This window comes from Protopterus annectens, chromosome 8.part0 (assembly GCF_019279795.1).
Source record: "Protopterus annectens isolate FY-2018-M chromosome 8.part0, PAN1.0, whole genome shotgun sequence".
NCBI classification, from domain to species: domain Eukaryota; kingdom Metazoa; phylum Chordata; order Ceratodontiformes; family Protopteridae; genus Protopterus; species Protopterus annectens.
The window spans coordinates 878533728-878550589 of record NC_056741.1 but is presented as its reverse complement, the minus strand read 5'-3'; the positions used below and the strand labels follow the sequence as shown (position 1 = coordinate 878550589).

General features: G+C 42.1%; 1 protein-coding gene across 2 annotated transcripts in view; it reads right to left on the bottom strand.

The window, feature by feature from the left end:
* Window positions 1-778: 778 nt before the first annotated feature.
* The window catches only part of PQBP1 (polyglutamine binding protein 1), a 429608-nt gene continuing 413524 nt past the window's right edge, over window positions 779-16862 (bottom strand). For both annotated transcript variants that reach the window (XM_044080392.1, XM_044080391.1), the window contains exons 6-7: window positions 5065-5128; window positions 779-1165 (exon numbers count right to left, since the gene is read on the bottom strand). In XM_044080392.1, the coding sequence (XP_043936327.1) occupies window positions 1009-1165; window positions 5065-5128 (221 nt within the window). In that variant the 3' untranslated portion in view covers window positions 779-1008. The remainder of the gene's footprint in view (window positions 1166-5064; window positions 5129-16862) is intronic.

Genomic DNA, 16862 nt, shown 5'->3' with positions numbered 1-16862 from the left:
TTCAAACACTGCTTGCAGTTGTTGCAGGTCACAAGTTTTATCAGAGAAAACAAAGCCAAATAATATACTGTGTGTATTTAGGTATCACTCAAGAAACAAGATAAACAAAGAAACAAGTGAAATGTGAAGCCTATGTAATAAGTGCCCATCTCTCACACAGAACAAAATTACTAGGTCAAACAAGTTTCTCAAAACAAAAAGCACGATGCAACAGGAAGATGTAATAAATAAAGCAGGTCTATTAGTTTAAGCAACTACAGTTCAGACACAAAAAGAAGCATTTTATTACCTTTCTCTCCTCCCACTTGCTTTGACTACTCCCCCAACATACAGCCATTTGTCAAGGTGCCTGCTATGGTTGCACCCTAGTAATATCCTTGGCAATGGCCCACCATACTGTTCAGCCTGTCCTGTGTGTCTAGCATGCTGTATAGTGACAATGTCACCATAGCAGATGTGCCTACAGTTTGGTCTCTTGTGCTCTGTGATACTGTCCCTGATTGCAAACACATTTAGCAATGCATCCTAAGAACTCCCAATCTGAATCCACTACTTAAAGTGATATGACAGTCCAACAGATTTTACAAGCAAGTCTCCCTATGTTTGCATGTTTGTCTCAGCAGATAACAAGTAGATGTACTCTGACAAACTGGCAACTGCTAATAAAGGGGGGGGGGGATTGTTAGTGCCTGAAAATAAAGAAATGACAGTTTATGCAGAACAGACTTGTTACAGAGAAGTGAGTTTGCAAGCTAATTAAACAGACAAGACCACATCAAAACTTTAAATGTATAATTCACTGAAAAATACATACACAAAAACATAAAAATGCACACAGTGCAGGAAAAAACAGAGCTCAGAGTTCATTAACAAAACCCCAAAAACTTCCAGGGCACGAGTACATAACTGTAAACTTCTTTGTGGCTTCTCTATCTCTCCTTTCATAAAAGCCTATTTTATTACAGTTTCATGTTCATAAAACAGAGAGATTGTTTATATAACAACATGTTATTCCTGCTGTTTTGCTTTCATTGCTTCAGCGTTGGCACGAAGGACTGCTCCAGGACTTGGGTATGGCCTCTGTTGAAACAGTGGACCTGCTGCTGTTGTGTCTGCTCCCGTTTTTGCCTCATTTCTCTTTGGCAAACCTGTGGACCATGTGCCACTAAAAGAACAAAAAAGTCACATCAGAATGTCCAGTCCTGCAGTTATATTAACTGTGGTGGGGGAGTGCATTCATATTCTACATTAAACATTACATACATTAAATAATAAATCAAAGCAATTGACAAAAGCTACAAAAAAGAAATTATATCTTACTATAATGTTCTGTGTTGTTGAACTTCATTCATTCATCACTGATGGGATGTCAGTTCCAGTCTTGGAACCGAGTCGTCCTTATACCAAGCTCGCGCCAGCCAAAAACTCTCAAGCTAAACTTTTACCCATAATACCCTTCTCCCTGTTACCTCAGATCGAGCTTGCCTGTTACTAGTAAAGCAGAGGCAGTTTCTGCGCAAGTACCCTAATTCAGTACTTGGACCCAAAGTATTCCCCCAGGAGCCTTAGGAGGGGGCAGAAGGGTGGGACGTGATGAATGAATGAAGATCAACACAGATGGAACGTTATGGTAAGACATTACTTCTTTATCTGATGTTGTTAATCTTCATTCATTCATCACTGATGGGACAGAGTCCCCAGCTAACTTGTGTCACTTGGGCAGCCCTTATGAAGAATATTCCAGAGCACCATTGAGCCAAATTAAGCTCTTCCCCTGGAGACCAAATCAAATTTGTAATAAGTTATAAAGGTATGAGGAGTAGCCCACATTGCTGCTGCACAGATATTGTCCATAGAAGCTCTTTGAGTGGAATGCCACAGAAGTTGCCATTGATCTGCTGGAGTGAGCTTTGATTTTCTGTGGTACAGGTTCTTTTTCATGATGATAAATGAAGAGTATATAGTCTCTGAGCCATTTACATAAGGTCACCTTAGAAAGTGAGTTTTCCATTTTAGGATCAGAGAATGATATAAATAGCTGGTCCGATTTGCGCATTGTTTTTGTCCTATCTAGGGAGAATCTCAACTGTCTGTGTACGTCTAACGAATGCAGACAGTACTCTCTTTTATTTGAAAAATTAGGGGAAAAGACTGGTAGGTCAACAGTCTGGTTGATAGAGAAATCAGAAATTACTTTGGGGAGAAAGTAGGGATTCGTCCGGAGTGATACTCTGTCTTTGTGGAAAATTAAATAGGGGCGTTTTATGCATAGAGCATGGAGCTAGGAAATGCGCCTAGCTGATGTGATGACCACGAGAAAAAGAGATTTCCAGGATAAGAATTTGATGTCACAAGGTTGAGTCAAAGATTGTAGGACTACTGTGAGGCTCCATGGTTCTATAGGTTGTTTGACTGGAGGTCTAACGTGAGAGACTTTTTTTAGAAAAAAATTACATAGACTATGTGAGATCAAGGAGGAATTCCAAAAAAATTATGAAAATTCAAAATGGCAGCTAGGTGAACCCATATAGTTGAGGCTGCAGCACAGTCTTCGAAAAAATTTGACAAGTAATCTAGCACTACAGTAACCAGGGCTGAGTATGGGTATAGATTCCTCTGCATAGACCAAAATGAAATTCTCTTCCATTTGTCAATATTGTTTCCTGGTGGATGGTTTGTGAGAACCCAGAATAATGTCACGCACAGGGGAGGAAAGGTTGTTCTGCCTGGTGATCAGCAGAAGTGGAGAAACCAAGCTGTCAGCTTGAGACTTAAGTTCATGTGGCTCAACCCTTGGGGGTGAGAAATCAGATCTGGAATTGGATCCAGAATCCACAGTCAGCATAGTAGGTGAGGCTGGAGAAAGGGGAACTATACTTGCCGAGGCCAGTAAGGGGCTATGAAGATCACTTTGCTTTTCAACCGAAGAGCTTTCTTCAAAAATTGGGGAATCAGAGGGATCGTCCGGTAGGTCAATTGTGAGTAAGAGCATCCCTCGGGGACTCCCCCTGCGGGAATTAGGGCAAACTAGTTGCTGTATTTGTGGTTTGATAGGGAGGCGAATAGGTTGCAGCAAGGCTGGCTCCAACAGTTGAAATTTTTTGTCACTATGGACGGATTGAGGGACCACTCATGAGGCAGGAGAATACATCTGCTCAGCTTGTCTGCAATCATGTTGGAATCCCTGGGAATATGTGTTGCTGTCAGAAAGTGGTTGGAAGCGATCGCCCATTGCAAAATTCTCATGGCCTCTCGACATAAGGGGTAAGACTTGGTTCCTCCTTGTTTGTTGATATACCAGACTACGGACATGTTGTCTAATTGGATGTCAATTGTCCCCAAAGGAAGGACAGACTGGAATGCTTGCAACACTAAAAGCACTGCCCTCAGTTCTAGGACACTGATATGCAGATTGGCCTCTATTGTGGACCACGTACGTGCCTTGAACTGTCATTCCCTGAAAATGTTCTCCCTCACCCTATCAGGGAAGAATCCGTGGTCACAGTGGCTTTGGGCTGAGGAGGATCAAAGGGGCAGCTCCAAAGCTGTGTTTCTGGCCTCGTCCACCAAAGTAGCTCCTGTTTGCAACGATTGGTTATTAAATTCTGAAAGGATAAAGGGTGATGATTTGGGTACCACTGAGATAATACAAGCCATTGAAGGATTCTCATGTGAAGTTTTGCAAGAGGCACCATTGGTATAGAAGCTGCCATGGAACCTAGGAGCTGGAGGACCTCCCGTGCTGAAACTTTGTTTTGACAGAGTATCACCCAGAGTTGAAATCTCAGTCTTTGTAGTCTGTAGTCAGGGAGAGACACTAAACAGGAGTGGATGTTGAATACTGCTCCTATGAACTCTATGGACTGGGTCAGCATCAGGTTGGATGTCTCCCAGTTTATTGAAATTCCAAAAATTTTTGCCAGGCAAAGTGTGTATTTCAGGGCAGTTAGCAGTAGATGCTTAGTGGGGGTGATAAGGAGCCAATCGTCTAAATATGGACACACCCGGAATCCTTCCTGTCTCAAGTGAGCTGTTACTACTGTTATGCACTTGGTGAACACTCTGGGGGCTGTAGAGAGTCCAAAAGGCAGAACACGGAATTGCTAGTGATTGGCTCCCAGCCAGAAGCGAAGCAACCTCCTGGAGTGTTTGTTCATTCTGATGTGGTAAAATGCATCCTGAAGGTCCATGGAGCACATCCAATTGCCTTTTTCCAAAAAGGGGAGAATAGACTAAACCGTGACCATCCAGAATTTTGTTTGGTGACAAACTTGTTTAATTTGCTAAGATCCAAAATGGGTCCTCCAGTCCCCTGTCTTTTTTCTCAAGTAGAATCCGGATCCGCATTGGTCTGGTGGAACTGCTTGGATGACTCTTTTGACACAGCTTTTATTTCTAGAGTCGTTTCTTCCCTTTGATTGGGCAGGATGTTGGGAATTCATCTTGGTGGCTTTGGGCAAGAGTTGACGGGGATGAGGTAGCCTCTGGATATTACCTTCTGCATCCAGTACTCGGTAGTTATCGACTGCCAGGCAGCATGGTGCAGAGAGAACATCCCCCGACTGCTTCCAGAGGAAAGCAATCAGGCCGCTCTTCAGGAGCACTGGTAGGACTGTCCAGAGACAAAAATCTCTGGGTCACTGGTTATGTGGGTCCCCCTCTGCCTCGGTAGGGGCATCTTCCAGAAGAGTTACCCCGTCTGTCCCTGGGGGTGAACTTGCCACGTCTGTCATGAAAAGGACCCTGAGATTTATTGTGCCACAACTTTCCACTGCTCTGATTCCTGGAGGAAAATATAAAATATCAAAAAATGCTCGACTTAGCTGAAAGCTGGCTTGAACGCGGCTTTACGGCTATGCAGCAAACGAGATCTGAGGTAACATGGAGAAGGGTATTATGAGTAAAAGCTTAGCTCGAGAGTTTTTGGCTGGCGTGAGCTTGGTATAAGGCCGACTCAGTTCTGAGGACGGAACTGACATCCCATCAGTGATGAATGAATGAAGATGAACATCATCAGATTCACAATTTCTGACAACTCCTTTAGCAAAGTTTCTTTTCGCTTACCGAGGAGCATCTGAATATGAGCTTGGGTCCATAGGATCTACCTCCTCAGATTTTCGGTCTCTTCCTGTGAACACATACAAAAAATAAAACACTTTACGGAATCAGAAAAAAATTACAAATGAACTGTATTACTAATACACAGATTTATTTTTAAAGGTACTTCTTACAAAAGATCATCATAAAAGAACATGTTTACATGAAATACTTAAATTAAATGCAAAACTTAAAAATATTTGTGAATGATGACGAAAACCCCCAACTGCCTCAATTTGTACCAAGATGAAAATGCTTCTTATCAGATATGGACTGGACTCCGTACGATTTGAAAATGTTTTAATAAAAACTTACTTGCAATACTTCATCATATTTCTAATTTGAACAAAAGTGTCAGGCAGTAATCAACTTTTATGGAAGGCGTTATTTGCAGAATTAATTAAGCATCATCTACACACTTGCTTGGCCAGGCTCCGTCTACTATCTCCATTACAAAAACGTCTGCTGAGCAGAGGAGATTAAAACATATGCAGGCTTTTCTGGAAAGAAAATGGGCTTATTGACTACTAATAATCACAGTGTTTCTAAAGATCATGTGTAAAACTGACAAAAAATCAAAGTAGTCCATCTCTTCTCAAAACACATTTCCTCAGTGGTTGCCTACCTTGGTTGTACTGCTGTAATTTAAGTTTGCATTCTCACTTTTCTTTTTAAAGGAAAACTCCACCTTCTCCTACACTTTAACTCTTAACTCTTAGGCTGTGTTTCTCCCTACAAAATGATTCCAGTACTGTGTAGTTTCCTGAATCGTGGCTGTACTTTATAAAACGTTCATTTCCTTGGCTTGGAATTAAAGGAAGTGAAAGAATACCACTTTTTTAAAACTTAACTTCTCTCACAATTTGCAGAGGAATTTGTCTACACCTGCATGACATACCACAGGGCACAGAAAATCTGTAGTCAGGTATTGTTGACAGTTTATATGGGTAATTAGTCCTGCTGATGCCAGGAGCTCAGGTGGCTGCTGTAAACAACACAGAGAAGTGTGAAACCGTTTTCCATTGCTTTTATTGCAGAGAAGAAGGGAATTGAATCACAGCTGCTTCCAATGTAGCAATTACATCAGTCAATGGTTCAAAGACAGTTACCTTTTTTGACAAATTTACATAAGCAGCATCACAGTATTGAAATGTTAAGCTTTAAACTTTAAATGTTTGTTGTTTATACTACTTTACATTTTAAGATGACTTGAATGTAGTATCAAAGATGTCCGTGACATTTAGAGAAGAGTCAGAACATATTTTTTCTTGTAATTCCTGTAAAGTATTAGCACATTTACAAAAGTCTGGGGAAAATAGGCTGTCAATTCATCTTGGACTACAAAAAGATGCTTTGAACAAAGGCCTGCAGTTTAGCCACCATTTCAGTTGCAGCTGTATACTTCCTTAGTATACTGTAAAACAAGCCCAGAAACGCACATAAATGAGGGCCATTCAAGAAATAAAAGAAGCAGTCCTGTTACAGAAGGTAAATAAGATGACAGTGACTAACACTAAAATCATTATATATGTCTAGCACAACTCATATACAGCCAACCTGAAATGGATTATGGGAAAGAGAAAGACTTGAAGAAAATTAAGATCACATTGATCTGTCAAGCTCCCACTGACAGCCATTTTGCAGAAAATGCACTAAAATTTTATAAGGAGCAGTCAGAGTGAATTTGAGGTGTTAAAGTGACACAGAGAAAACAGAGTGAAAAAATAGATTTTTTTTAGTTCTAATGTAGAGTCTTCCTTAAAACAGGATGTCTGTCAAAAAATTCCTTCTATAGCCAGAGCATGCTCCATCCTCACTGATTACTCTGTAGACGTTCTTCTTTCTTGCTAACGTGTTGACATCACGTTGGGAACAGCAGAATCCATTACATAGTTAGCCAGAGGGAGAAAGGCATACAGAGAGAGGATTTTCACAATGAGGAAGTTTTATTTTTTGGATAATTTCACTTTTAAGGTTACACACTGTTGATTAATCTGGTCTTCAAACTACCATGCTTTCTGCATTCCTTTTATGTGAAAGCTGCTTCTGTTTCACTGACACACAAGCCCATCACTTGCAGCAAAAAGTACACAACTCCTAACTGTCTTTGACCTTCACCTGTCTATAATTTTTGTAAAACACCCTTGATTTTGCCTTATATTTTTACCCTCTCCATCTCTTGAACTTGTTGATTTTCTAATAAATCTCAGAGGATTAAAGTTGAACACTAATGCTAGATTTCAAAATACCACGAAAACTCCAAATACAAATGAAATATGGCTCACAGTAGCCTCTGCTTCAGCAGGTAATTTATTGAACTGAAGAATAAAAACATACTGTAAACAAACTCTCTAGTATAAAGTGCTTTTCGTCCGGTAAAGTTACTGGACTACTTCAGATACAGAAACACGTTAAATGATCTGAACTTATGTGGCAACTTAGATTGGACTCCTGCCAATACCCAGGGATTAATGAAATATACTCCTTGGCCTGTGTTTTGAAACTGAAAAGTATAAGTAGGTGAAGGGAGACCCACTTCAGATCCCAGGTTTATGGTTATGGACACATTTTTTAGTGTGAAATGTGAGGATGGAAGACAGAATAACTTGTCATATAAACACTATGCAAAACAAATATATACATAAAAAACTTTAAGTATTTAAAATTTAATGTTTTAATACACACACTATTACTGATTTATACACATTTTTAGGAATTGATAGATTGTTTACAATAATATATTTATAACAATACTTTTATTACACCAATTCTGTTACTTTTAAGTGGCATAGGAGGCCAGTAGAATTAAATGTATAGTAAATGTATTTTTAAATTTTTTAATGAACTTCTTGGCTACAATATATTTTATTGACAGGCACAGTAAGGGTTAACTTCAATTAACTGATTAATTAATTCAATACACAGGTGATTGTTGAGACGTTTATATATAAAAATGGATAATTTAACGTGATTTTTGTAACTAATGCTAGATATTAGAGTTTCATAGTTTATTTTGCCTGGAAAATGCATGCTCATGCAAAACCTATTCCATTAAGAAGTGGACCTACAGCACTCAACATGTGTGGAATATTAACATGATATTTACTTAACTTTCAAAAAACAGAGGTAAGAGAAAGTACAGTTGTGTACACTTACCATAAATGTAGATGCTCGAGTGTATTCACTGATGCAGTCATTACATTTGGGTAATCCTGCTGGCAGGTTGCCCTCAGTCGGCCTGAATTCCAAAGTCCTGGGTCCTGCGTCGGCTGCTGTCGCCCCTTCCCTGACGTCAGGTCGACAGGGGTATAAAAGAAGCAGCTGACACCATCTTCTTTAGTTTTTCTTGCCCCAGATGTCAGGTGCCCCCTAAATGGGTTGCCAAAATTTATATATATTTATATATGTATATAGATATATATATAGATATATATATATATAAAATTTCATGCACCAATATAAACTTTACCTTCATCTACAAACAAATACACCACATAGGTTGTATAAGTCAGAGAAGGAAAGATATGTTCCAACAGAAGAAAAGGGGGATGGTGGGTGGGTAACCAGGGCTGCAACAGTGAATACACTCGAACATCTACATTTATGGTAAGTGTACACAACTGTACTATGTTCTTCATGTTTCACTGTTGCAGTCATTACATTTGGGTAGAGTCCCAAAGCTATGGTTGGGAGGCTGGAACTAAACAGCACTAGGAGCGGCTATTAGGCCCTGCAGAACTGCAGTGGCAAAGCCTGCCCTGGATTTAGAGTAGAGTGGCAGATGATAGTGCTTTGTAAAGGTGTGCACTGAAATCCAAGTAGCAGCCTCTAAAATGTTCTTGGTAGGTACTCCCCTGAGAAAGGCTGCTGAAGAGGCTGCAGCTCTGGTTGAATGTGGCCTAATGCCCTTAGGCACTGGCTTGCCATGGTGTACATAGCAGAAATGTATGCAGTGGCCTATCCACTTTGAAACAGTCTGCATTGAGATAGCCTTTCCTTGTGATCCCGCAGCATATGTCACTAGTAATTGCTCTGTCTTTCTGAAAACTTTGGTTCTGTCCAAGTAGAATATAAGCTGTCGGTGTACATCCAAAGAATGCAACACTGGACACACCGCCTTAGGCATAAATTTTGGGTTTGTCCTCAGAGAGACCCTGTCTGGATAAAAATGATAAAAGGTTCTACAGCCATGAGTGCCTGTAGCTCTGAAACTCATCTTGCAGAAGTTATTGCTAGGAGCAGAGCTGTTTTCCCAGATAAAAACTTTATATCAGCAGTAGCAGCTGGCTCAAAAGGAGGCAGTGTGACATAGTTGAGGTCCCATGCAGGCATTGATCTCCTTGGAGGCCTTACATTTTTGGTCCCTCTGAAGTACTGCTTTAATAAGGGATGAGAAAAGATTGGTGGCTCTGCATTGTAATGAGCTGAAATGGCAGAGGCATGAATTTTAATAGATGAAAAAGATAGGCCTTTGTCCAGCATATCAGTTAAGTATTGCAAAATCTGAGGAATATTTGGCACAGCTGTGATCAGTTCCTTGTGCCTGGTTCCAAGCACAGAATCGCTTCCATTTTCCAGCATAAGATTTTCTAGTACTAGGCCTTCTGGCTTCCAAAATGACATCCATCACAGCTTTACTGAGAGGTGTGTTTTGTATGACTACATATCTGCCATGCTGCCAGGTTTAAAGTCCTCAGTTGGCTGTGCAGGATCTGATTTTGTTTTGCTGGGACAGCAGATGAGGTATTTGAGGTAATTTGCTGGGCATTGAGACAAGTTCCTTAGTACTGAATACCAGTACTGGCGAGGCCAGTCTGGGGCAATCAGTATCATCTTTGGCTTCTCCTGTCTGACCTTTAGGAGTACCTTGGGGAGGAGAGGCAGAGGGGGAAAGGCATATACTGATAGGTTTTTTCAGCTGAAAGACAGGGTGTCCACTTTCCATGCTTGTCTGTGATAAATCCTTGTGCAGAATTTTTTAGTTGGTAGTTGTGAGGGGAGGCAAACAGATCTATGTCCAGGCATCCCCATTTCCTTGTTATCATGCTGAAGACTTGTGGATCCAGCTGCCACTCGTGGGGATCCATGAGGTTTCTGCTTAGTTCGTCCGGCAGAGTATTTTTCCTTCCTGGCAGGAATTGTGCCTGCAGATGTACTTGGTAAGTCAATGCTGTGTCCCACAAAGTCATGCCTAGTCTGCAAAGGAGGTAAGAATGTGTGCCCCCCTGCTTGTTTATATACCACATGACCGTGGTGTTGTCTGTCTTTATCAGTAGTTGTCTTGGATGAAGTAGGTCCTTGAAGGCTGTCAGGGCATTTTGAACAGCTAGCATTTCTTTTTGATTGATATGTAGATGCATTTGTTTTGAGGTCCACGTGTTCTGAATATATCTTCCTGCCATGTGGGCCCCCCAGGCATAATCTGAAGCATCCATTGTTAGTGTTTGCCTGGCTGGGAGTAATGTGAATGGCTGTCCCTTGTTTTGGTGACAAGCCTTTGCCTACCATCAAAACTCCTGTTGCAGCCAGGGAATGAGAGTAATCATAGTTTCCAGACTGTGGCAATGTTGAGTCCAAACACTTTTTAGGTACCATCGAAGTTTACTCATATGCAGTCTTGCATATGGAATTAGTAGGATGCAGGATGCCATGAAGCCCAAAGCCTGCAGAATTTTTCTTGCAGATAACTGGGCCTTTGTTGCCAACATTTTGAAATAGGCAGTCAGTTGCCTTTGTTTGTCTGGCATGAGATAAGCCATCTGGGCAGTTGCGTTTAAGCTTGCACCCAGGAATATTATCTCTTGAGAGGGTACTAGTTTTGATTTCTTTTCGTTGACTGTGTACCCTAGGCATGTTAGAAGTCTTTTCACAAACGCCAGATGCTGTAGAAGAATGTCCTTGTTCTCTGCTTGAATTAGACAGTCATCCAAGTAAGGATATATATATTTGTATTCCTCTGTCTGCAGAATGCAATTACTGGTGCCAGGCACTTTGTAAAGACCCTGGGTGCAGTAGATAAGCCAAAGGGCAGTGCAGAGAATTGGTAATGCATTGAGCCAGCCTTGAATCTGAGGTATCTTCTGCATATTTGCCTGATTGAGACATGCAGGTATGCCTCTTGGGTCTAAAGTCACTAGCCAAGCGTTCTTGCCCAGCATGGGCAGAAGCTGCTGCAAAGTCAACATCTTGAATTTTGGTATATCCAGGAATGTGTTCAGAACAGACACGTCCAGTATTGGCCTCCAGGCCTGGTTCTTTCTGGGTACCAAGAACAGTCGAGTAAAATCCTTGTCCCGGTTCTTGCTCTGGTACTTGTTGAATGGCCCCCATGTCCATTAGGGATGAGACTTGTTTTTGTGCCTCTGCCCATTGATTTTTTTGGCAGATCTGGCCAGCCGTTTGCCTCTGGCAGTATGGAAAAGGAACTTGTAGCCTTGTGACACGATATTTAGAATCCACTTGTCCTGGGTTATAATGTGCCAGTTTTGAGAAAAAAGTGCTAATTTTCCCCCCAAGGGTGCTGCCAGGAGATAAGTGCTTGGTGCAGGCAGGGGGAAGTCACTGGGACGGTTTCCTGTATGGTTGTGATTTGTCTTCTCCAACTTTGGAGGTAGAAGCACCCCATTGCTTTGACCTGTATGACCCTTGCGCTTGGGATCTGCCTCTAGGGCATCTGGATCTGCCCCTTTGAGGTCTGTCTGACACAGGAAAGGACCAATTCTTTGTTGGCCAGTGTCTGCTAAACCTAGGTGGCTGTACTTGTAAAAAATCTTTGACCGTTTGCATAGATTTAGCTTTGTCCTCCATTTTCTTTAACACCTCTTCTGCCTTAACACCAAAGTATCATGCTGTAAAGGTGCATCTAATAATTTAACTTTGACATGATCAGGCAGATTTTGTTCCTTTAACCAAGCATGCCTCCTAATTACAGAGCCTGTAACTGCGGCCCTGCAGGAGGCCTCCAAAGAATCAAAACCACATTGCAAAGTATGCTTTCCAACTTGTTCAGCTGCATGCAATAAATCCTACATTTCCTTGTTTTCTGCACATTCAGAGTTTAACAACATTTTCTGTTTAAGCAATGCCATGACATGTCGCTGATATTTGAGCATATGAAACTGACAGTTTAAGGCCCTTATAGCCAAGGTAGCAGATGTGTAAACCTTTTTTCCCCATCTATCCAGTGCCCTAGAATCTCTGTCAGAGGGGGTAGGGTTTTTTTGCAGCGGAAGCCTTAACTCCTTTGGGACCCTGAGAAATAGTTTCTGCGTCTGCAGCAGGGTTTTTAAAAAGGAATTTATGAGAGTCAGGAACCCTGTAATATCTGTCAGGCTTAACAGGAGCTGGAGGTAAGGAGTCAGGTGTAAGAGTAGACTCCGAAAACCCATCATCTACAATGTCTAACACAGGTGGAATGGCTAGTGGCCTGTGTTGAGGTAGAAGGAAATCCCAGAGTCTCGTTTTAGAGTCTGAAAAATCTTGGCTCTCCCAGTGGAAATGCTCCCTTCCTTTTTCCCTTTCAAAAAAAAAAAAAAAAAAAAAAAATTTTTGCCTGAATTTCCTTATGTTCTGACTGTGCTTCTCAAACATTTTGGAAATATAGAGTATATTTTAGAGCATTTATTATAACTGTAATTGCCTTAATATTGCTACAACTCAAGTGCTCTACATTGCACTGCATCTGAAGTGTTTATGTGTTTTAGCGTCTTTTCTGTATATATAGACTTCTCTGTATATGTAGACTAGCTACTTATCCTGCTGTATTACTGACACTTAAATCATTTTTCAGTTGTGCACTTGCCTTGCTTCATTTAAAAAGTTTTAAATTGCTAATTTTGTAGAGTTTTAATTGCATTTACTGTTTAGGACTACACACTCAAGTGTGTTACACTTTTCTGTGTTTATTTACTGTATTATTGCATTGTTTAGCCTGTTTCAAAAAAATATATATATATATATATACTATCTAGTTTGCTCATTTCCCACCTTTTCTAGCCAGTCCATATCTCAGGCCTTGCTTGTCTCAGGACTTTATTTTCTGTGCTCAGAGCTATCCAGACCTTGCATTGGTAGAGGGAAGTCCTACTGCCTACCAGTGGGACTGGTGAGCATTGTACTGCCTAACGCTAGAGGAGTGGTTTCCAGCTCTGAAAATTGTAATTTTATTAGCCCTTTTGGGCTGATTTCTATCCCTTTCAACTTTCTGGCTTAAAAACGCGTGTGTTTGCATATTTTTCACATCATGCAGCACTACGAGGCTACAGTTAAACTATTCCAGGTGCCAGAAAGTGTGCTCTTCAAATTTTCCCTTAAAACTAGCTGGTTTCTCAGTAGTAGCACTAAAATCTGAACCCCTGTGACTAGCACTTGCTCTAGAACCTGCTGTAAAGCACTAGGAAGCCTGAAACTGATACAAGCACTCAGCTCTCCTTGTCAATAAGGAGAAATTAATCATAGGCACTAAACAGCCTACAATTGCAAAGTACCTTGCAAAGGTAAGGGAAAACAGCTCTTAAACCTTACAAAAAAGCACCTAAACAGGCATGTCCAAGGGTCAGCTTCCGGTGGTTTCTTCTGTCCACCTGGTGAATCTGGGCATACTGGGGCAATGCGGCAACTGCCTCATGTACACAGACAATCCTCTCCTCCTACCACCCAACACTACAACCTGCGAGAGATGCACTTACATAGCCAAACTGGAAGCAAAGCTCTCTCCGGTCAAGACTGTGCTAGACAGTCAAGAGAAGGCTAACACCTGCATTACACCTCTAGCAACTCATAGCCCTTCAAAACCCACACCATCAACTCCCACACATAGCAACACTAAACCCACATGTGCTGAGGCCCTTAACATTAACCTGCCCAAGCAACAAGGACTTCTGAAGCCGAAATGCAAACAAACACCAGTCACAACCAAAGTGACACATAGCTCACAACACCAGTGTGCCACCCAACAACAGCCCCTAAGGCAAGACAATGTACCCAACACTTTAGTCATAGGTGACTCTATAGTCAGGCACACTGATGTCCCACTCACCAGGCTGAACAAGGAGAAATTACAGTCAGCTGCCTGTTGGGTGCCAGGATCCACCACATAACGCATGCACTCAAGTCACTCCACAACAAGCACAAATACGACTCTGTCATTGTCCATGCTGGAGTAAATGACTTGAGACGTACCTCCCTGGACTACATGAAAAGAGACATGGAAGAGCTCTTGGATCATGTGACCCAGGCAGGTATGACCCTAGCCCTGATTGGCATCCTGCCTTCGCCCAGAATGATACCACAGTATAAGGACAAAATGATTGACTTCAACAATTGGCTAAGCTTCTGGTGTCATTCAAAGGGGATCCAGTATTTGTCTGCCTGGGAAGACATGATCGACAAACCACGATGCTTTGCCAGAGATGGTCTGCACCTGTCACCCTTGGGATTCAGGTTACTGGCTAAAGCTCTTGCCACCCCTATAGTGCCTTTTTTAGGCAAGGTTCAAAGGAAAAAATCACCACCGTAACAGATACAAGCATGCAAAATCTGAAGGTAATGCTACTCAATGCTAGAAGTCTAAACCTCAAAATGCACTCTCTCGAGGCACTCCTAAAAATGGAGAACATAGATATCTGTGCAGTGACTGAGACCTGGTTCAAGGCTCCAGAGAGCACCCCTGCAATACCAGGCTACAATTCTTACCACACTTTTAGGCCACAAAAACAAGACCGAAACACTAAAGGTGGAGGAGTGTCCATATTCACCAAGGATATTCACACCTCCAGGCTAGTTGCCCAACACAATGCATCTGAAATTCTCCAGGTGCAACTAACACTAGGTAAGACGGCAATCCAAATTGTAGCTTGCTACAGATCCCCTGCCATACCCCAAGATTCTCAGTACACCTTCCTAAACGTACTGGAAAATATTAAGATACAACCAAACACCCTAATACTAGGTGATTTCAACTACCCTGCCATGAATTGGGGAAAACTACTCAGGTACCAACTCCTTTTCCCAACGGTTCTTGGAATTCATAAATTCCAATGCCCTGGATCAACTAATCCATTGTCCCACCAGGGGCTCCAATATCCTAGACCTGGTCATTACCAACATGGGAGATAGATGCTCCACACCAGTGGTCACCCCCTCATTGGTCAGGTCTGACCATAAGCAAATCACCCTTAACATCCACATCCCACCCTCACCCCTCAGTAAGGAAACCTCCTTAAAAAACTTCTCCAAAGCCAGCTTCATGCTACTGAAGTCAGAAGTGACAAACTTCACAATACCCACGCAGATAGGGTCTGGAAGTTCGACTGCAGAATCCTACACTAAGGCACTTTACGAGCACATCCACTCGTGCATGAATCGTGCCATCCCAAATAGAACCAAGATGCTCTTCTCCAAAAAAAGGAAGCCAATTTGGTGGTCCCCTGCTATAAACAAACTATACACCAGAAGGAAGAAACTGTTGCAGAAAAGAAGAAAATCCCAGGATGCAAAAAACTCCCTCACCAGCCTCAGTAAGAAGCTGAGATGCCTCATAAAATCCTCAAAAGTGAGTTACGAAAATAAAATTGCCAAAGATTCCAAAGACAACCACAAGGCATTCTATAGTTATGTCAAGAATCTAAATGGCAATGCTCAGATCTGCTCTGAGCTACAACAGAATGGCATTAAATATACTGATCCCAAGGATATTGCCAATATCCTGGCAGATCGATTTAGTGCCAACTTCACTCCCTTCTCACCCCTTAAAGGGCCCATCTCAATACCAAAAGATTGCCAAATTCTGATAATCACAGCCACACAGATAGAAACAGCACTCTCCAAAGCTAAGAATACAGCATCCATGGGACCAGATGACATCCCAGGCTGTGTACTACATGAACTACAAAATGAACTGGCACCCCACCTAAGTGTCATGTTTAATCATAGCCTCACCTCAGGCTTCGTGCCCACTGAGTGGCGCACAGCTACAGTTATCCGCTCCACAAGGGAGGTTCCACCTTGGATCCCGGGAACTACCGTCCCATCAGTCTGACAAGCCTGATCTGCAAGGGCATGGAACGCATTATCATGGAACTTATAAACAAAGACACTGGCAACCTCCAGACACTGGACCCCACCCAATTTGGGTTTGTGAAGGGCTGATCATGTCTCCTGAATCTGACTGACTTCTTCGAATCGGTCTCCAGAGCTGTGGACGAGGGTAAGGAGGTCCACACAGCCTATCTGGACCTCGCCAAGGCCTTTGACACTATCCCCCACTCTGGAATCATAGATAAACTTACTACGCTGGGCATAAATCCCTACATCACTCGATGGGTTGCCAACTGGCTTACTGACAGAACCCAGACTGTAAAAGTAGCAGACTCCAAATCCAGCTCCAGACAAGTGGAGTACCTCAGGATTCAGTCCTGGGACCACTCTTGTTTGGCATCTACTTCTATGAAGTACAGGCCAACACTAAGGGACTCTGGATAACAAAGTTTGCAGATGACTGCAAACTGGGAGCCATTATTGAATCCCCAAATTATGTGGATATTCTACAAAAGGGCCTTACAGAAACAGATGCCTGGTGCCAGAGCCATGGGCTCAAGCTTAATGCCAAGAAATGTATAGTCATCTCCTTTGGAAAAAAACATGTACCCATGAACTACCACATAGGTGGCAGGACACTAAACATCGAAAGTGTGATGAGAGACTTAGGGACACAAGTGGACAGTGCTCTCACTTTCGACAACCACATCACCACAGCAGTCAGGAAA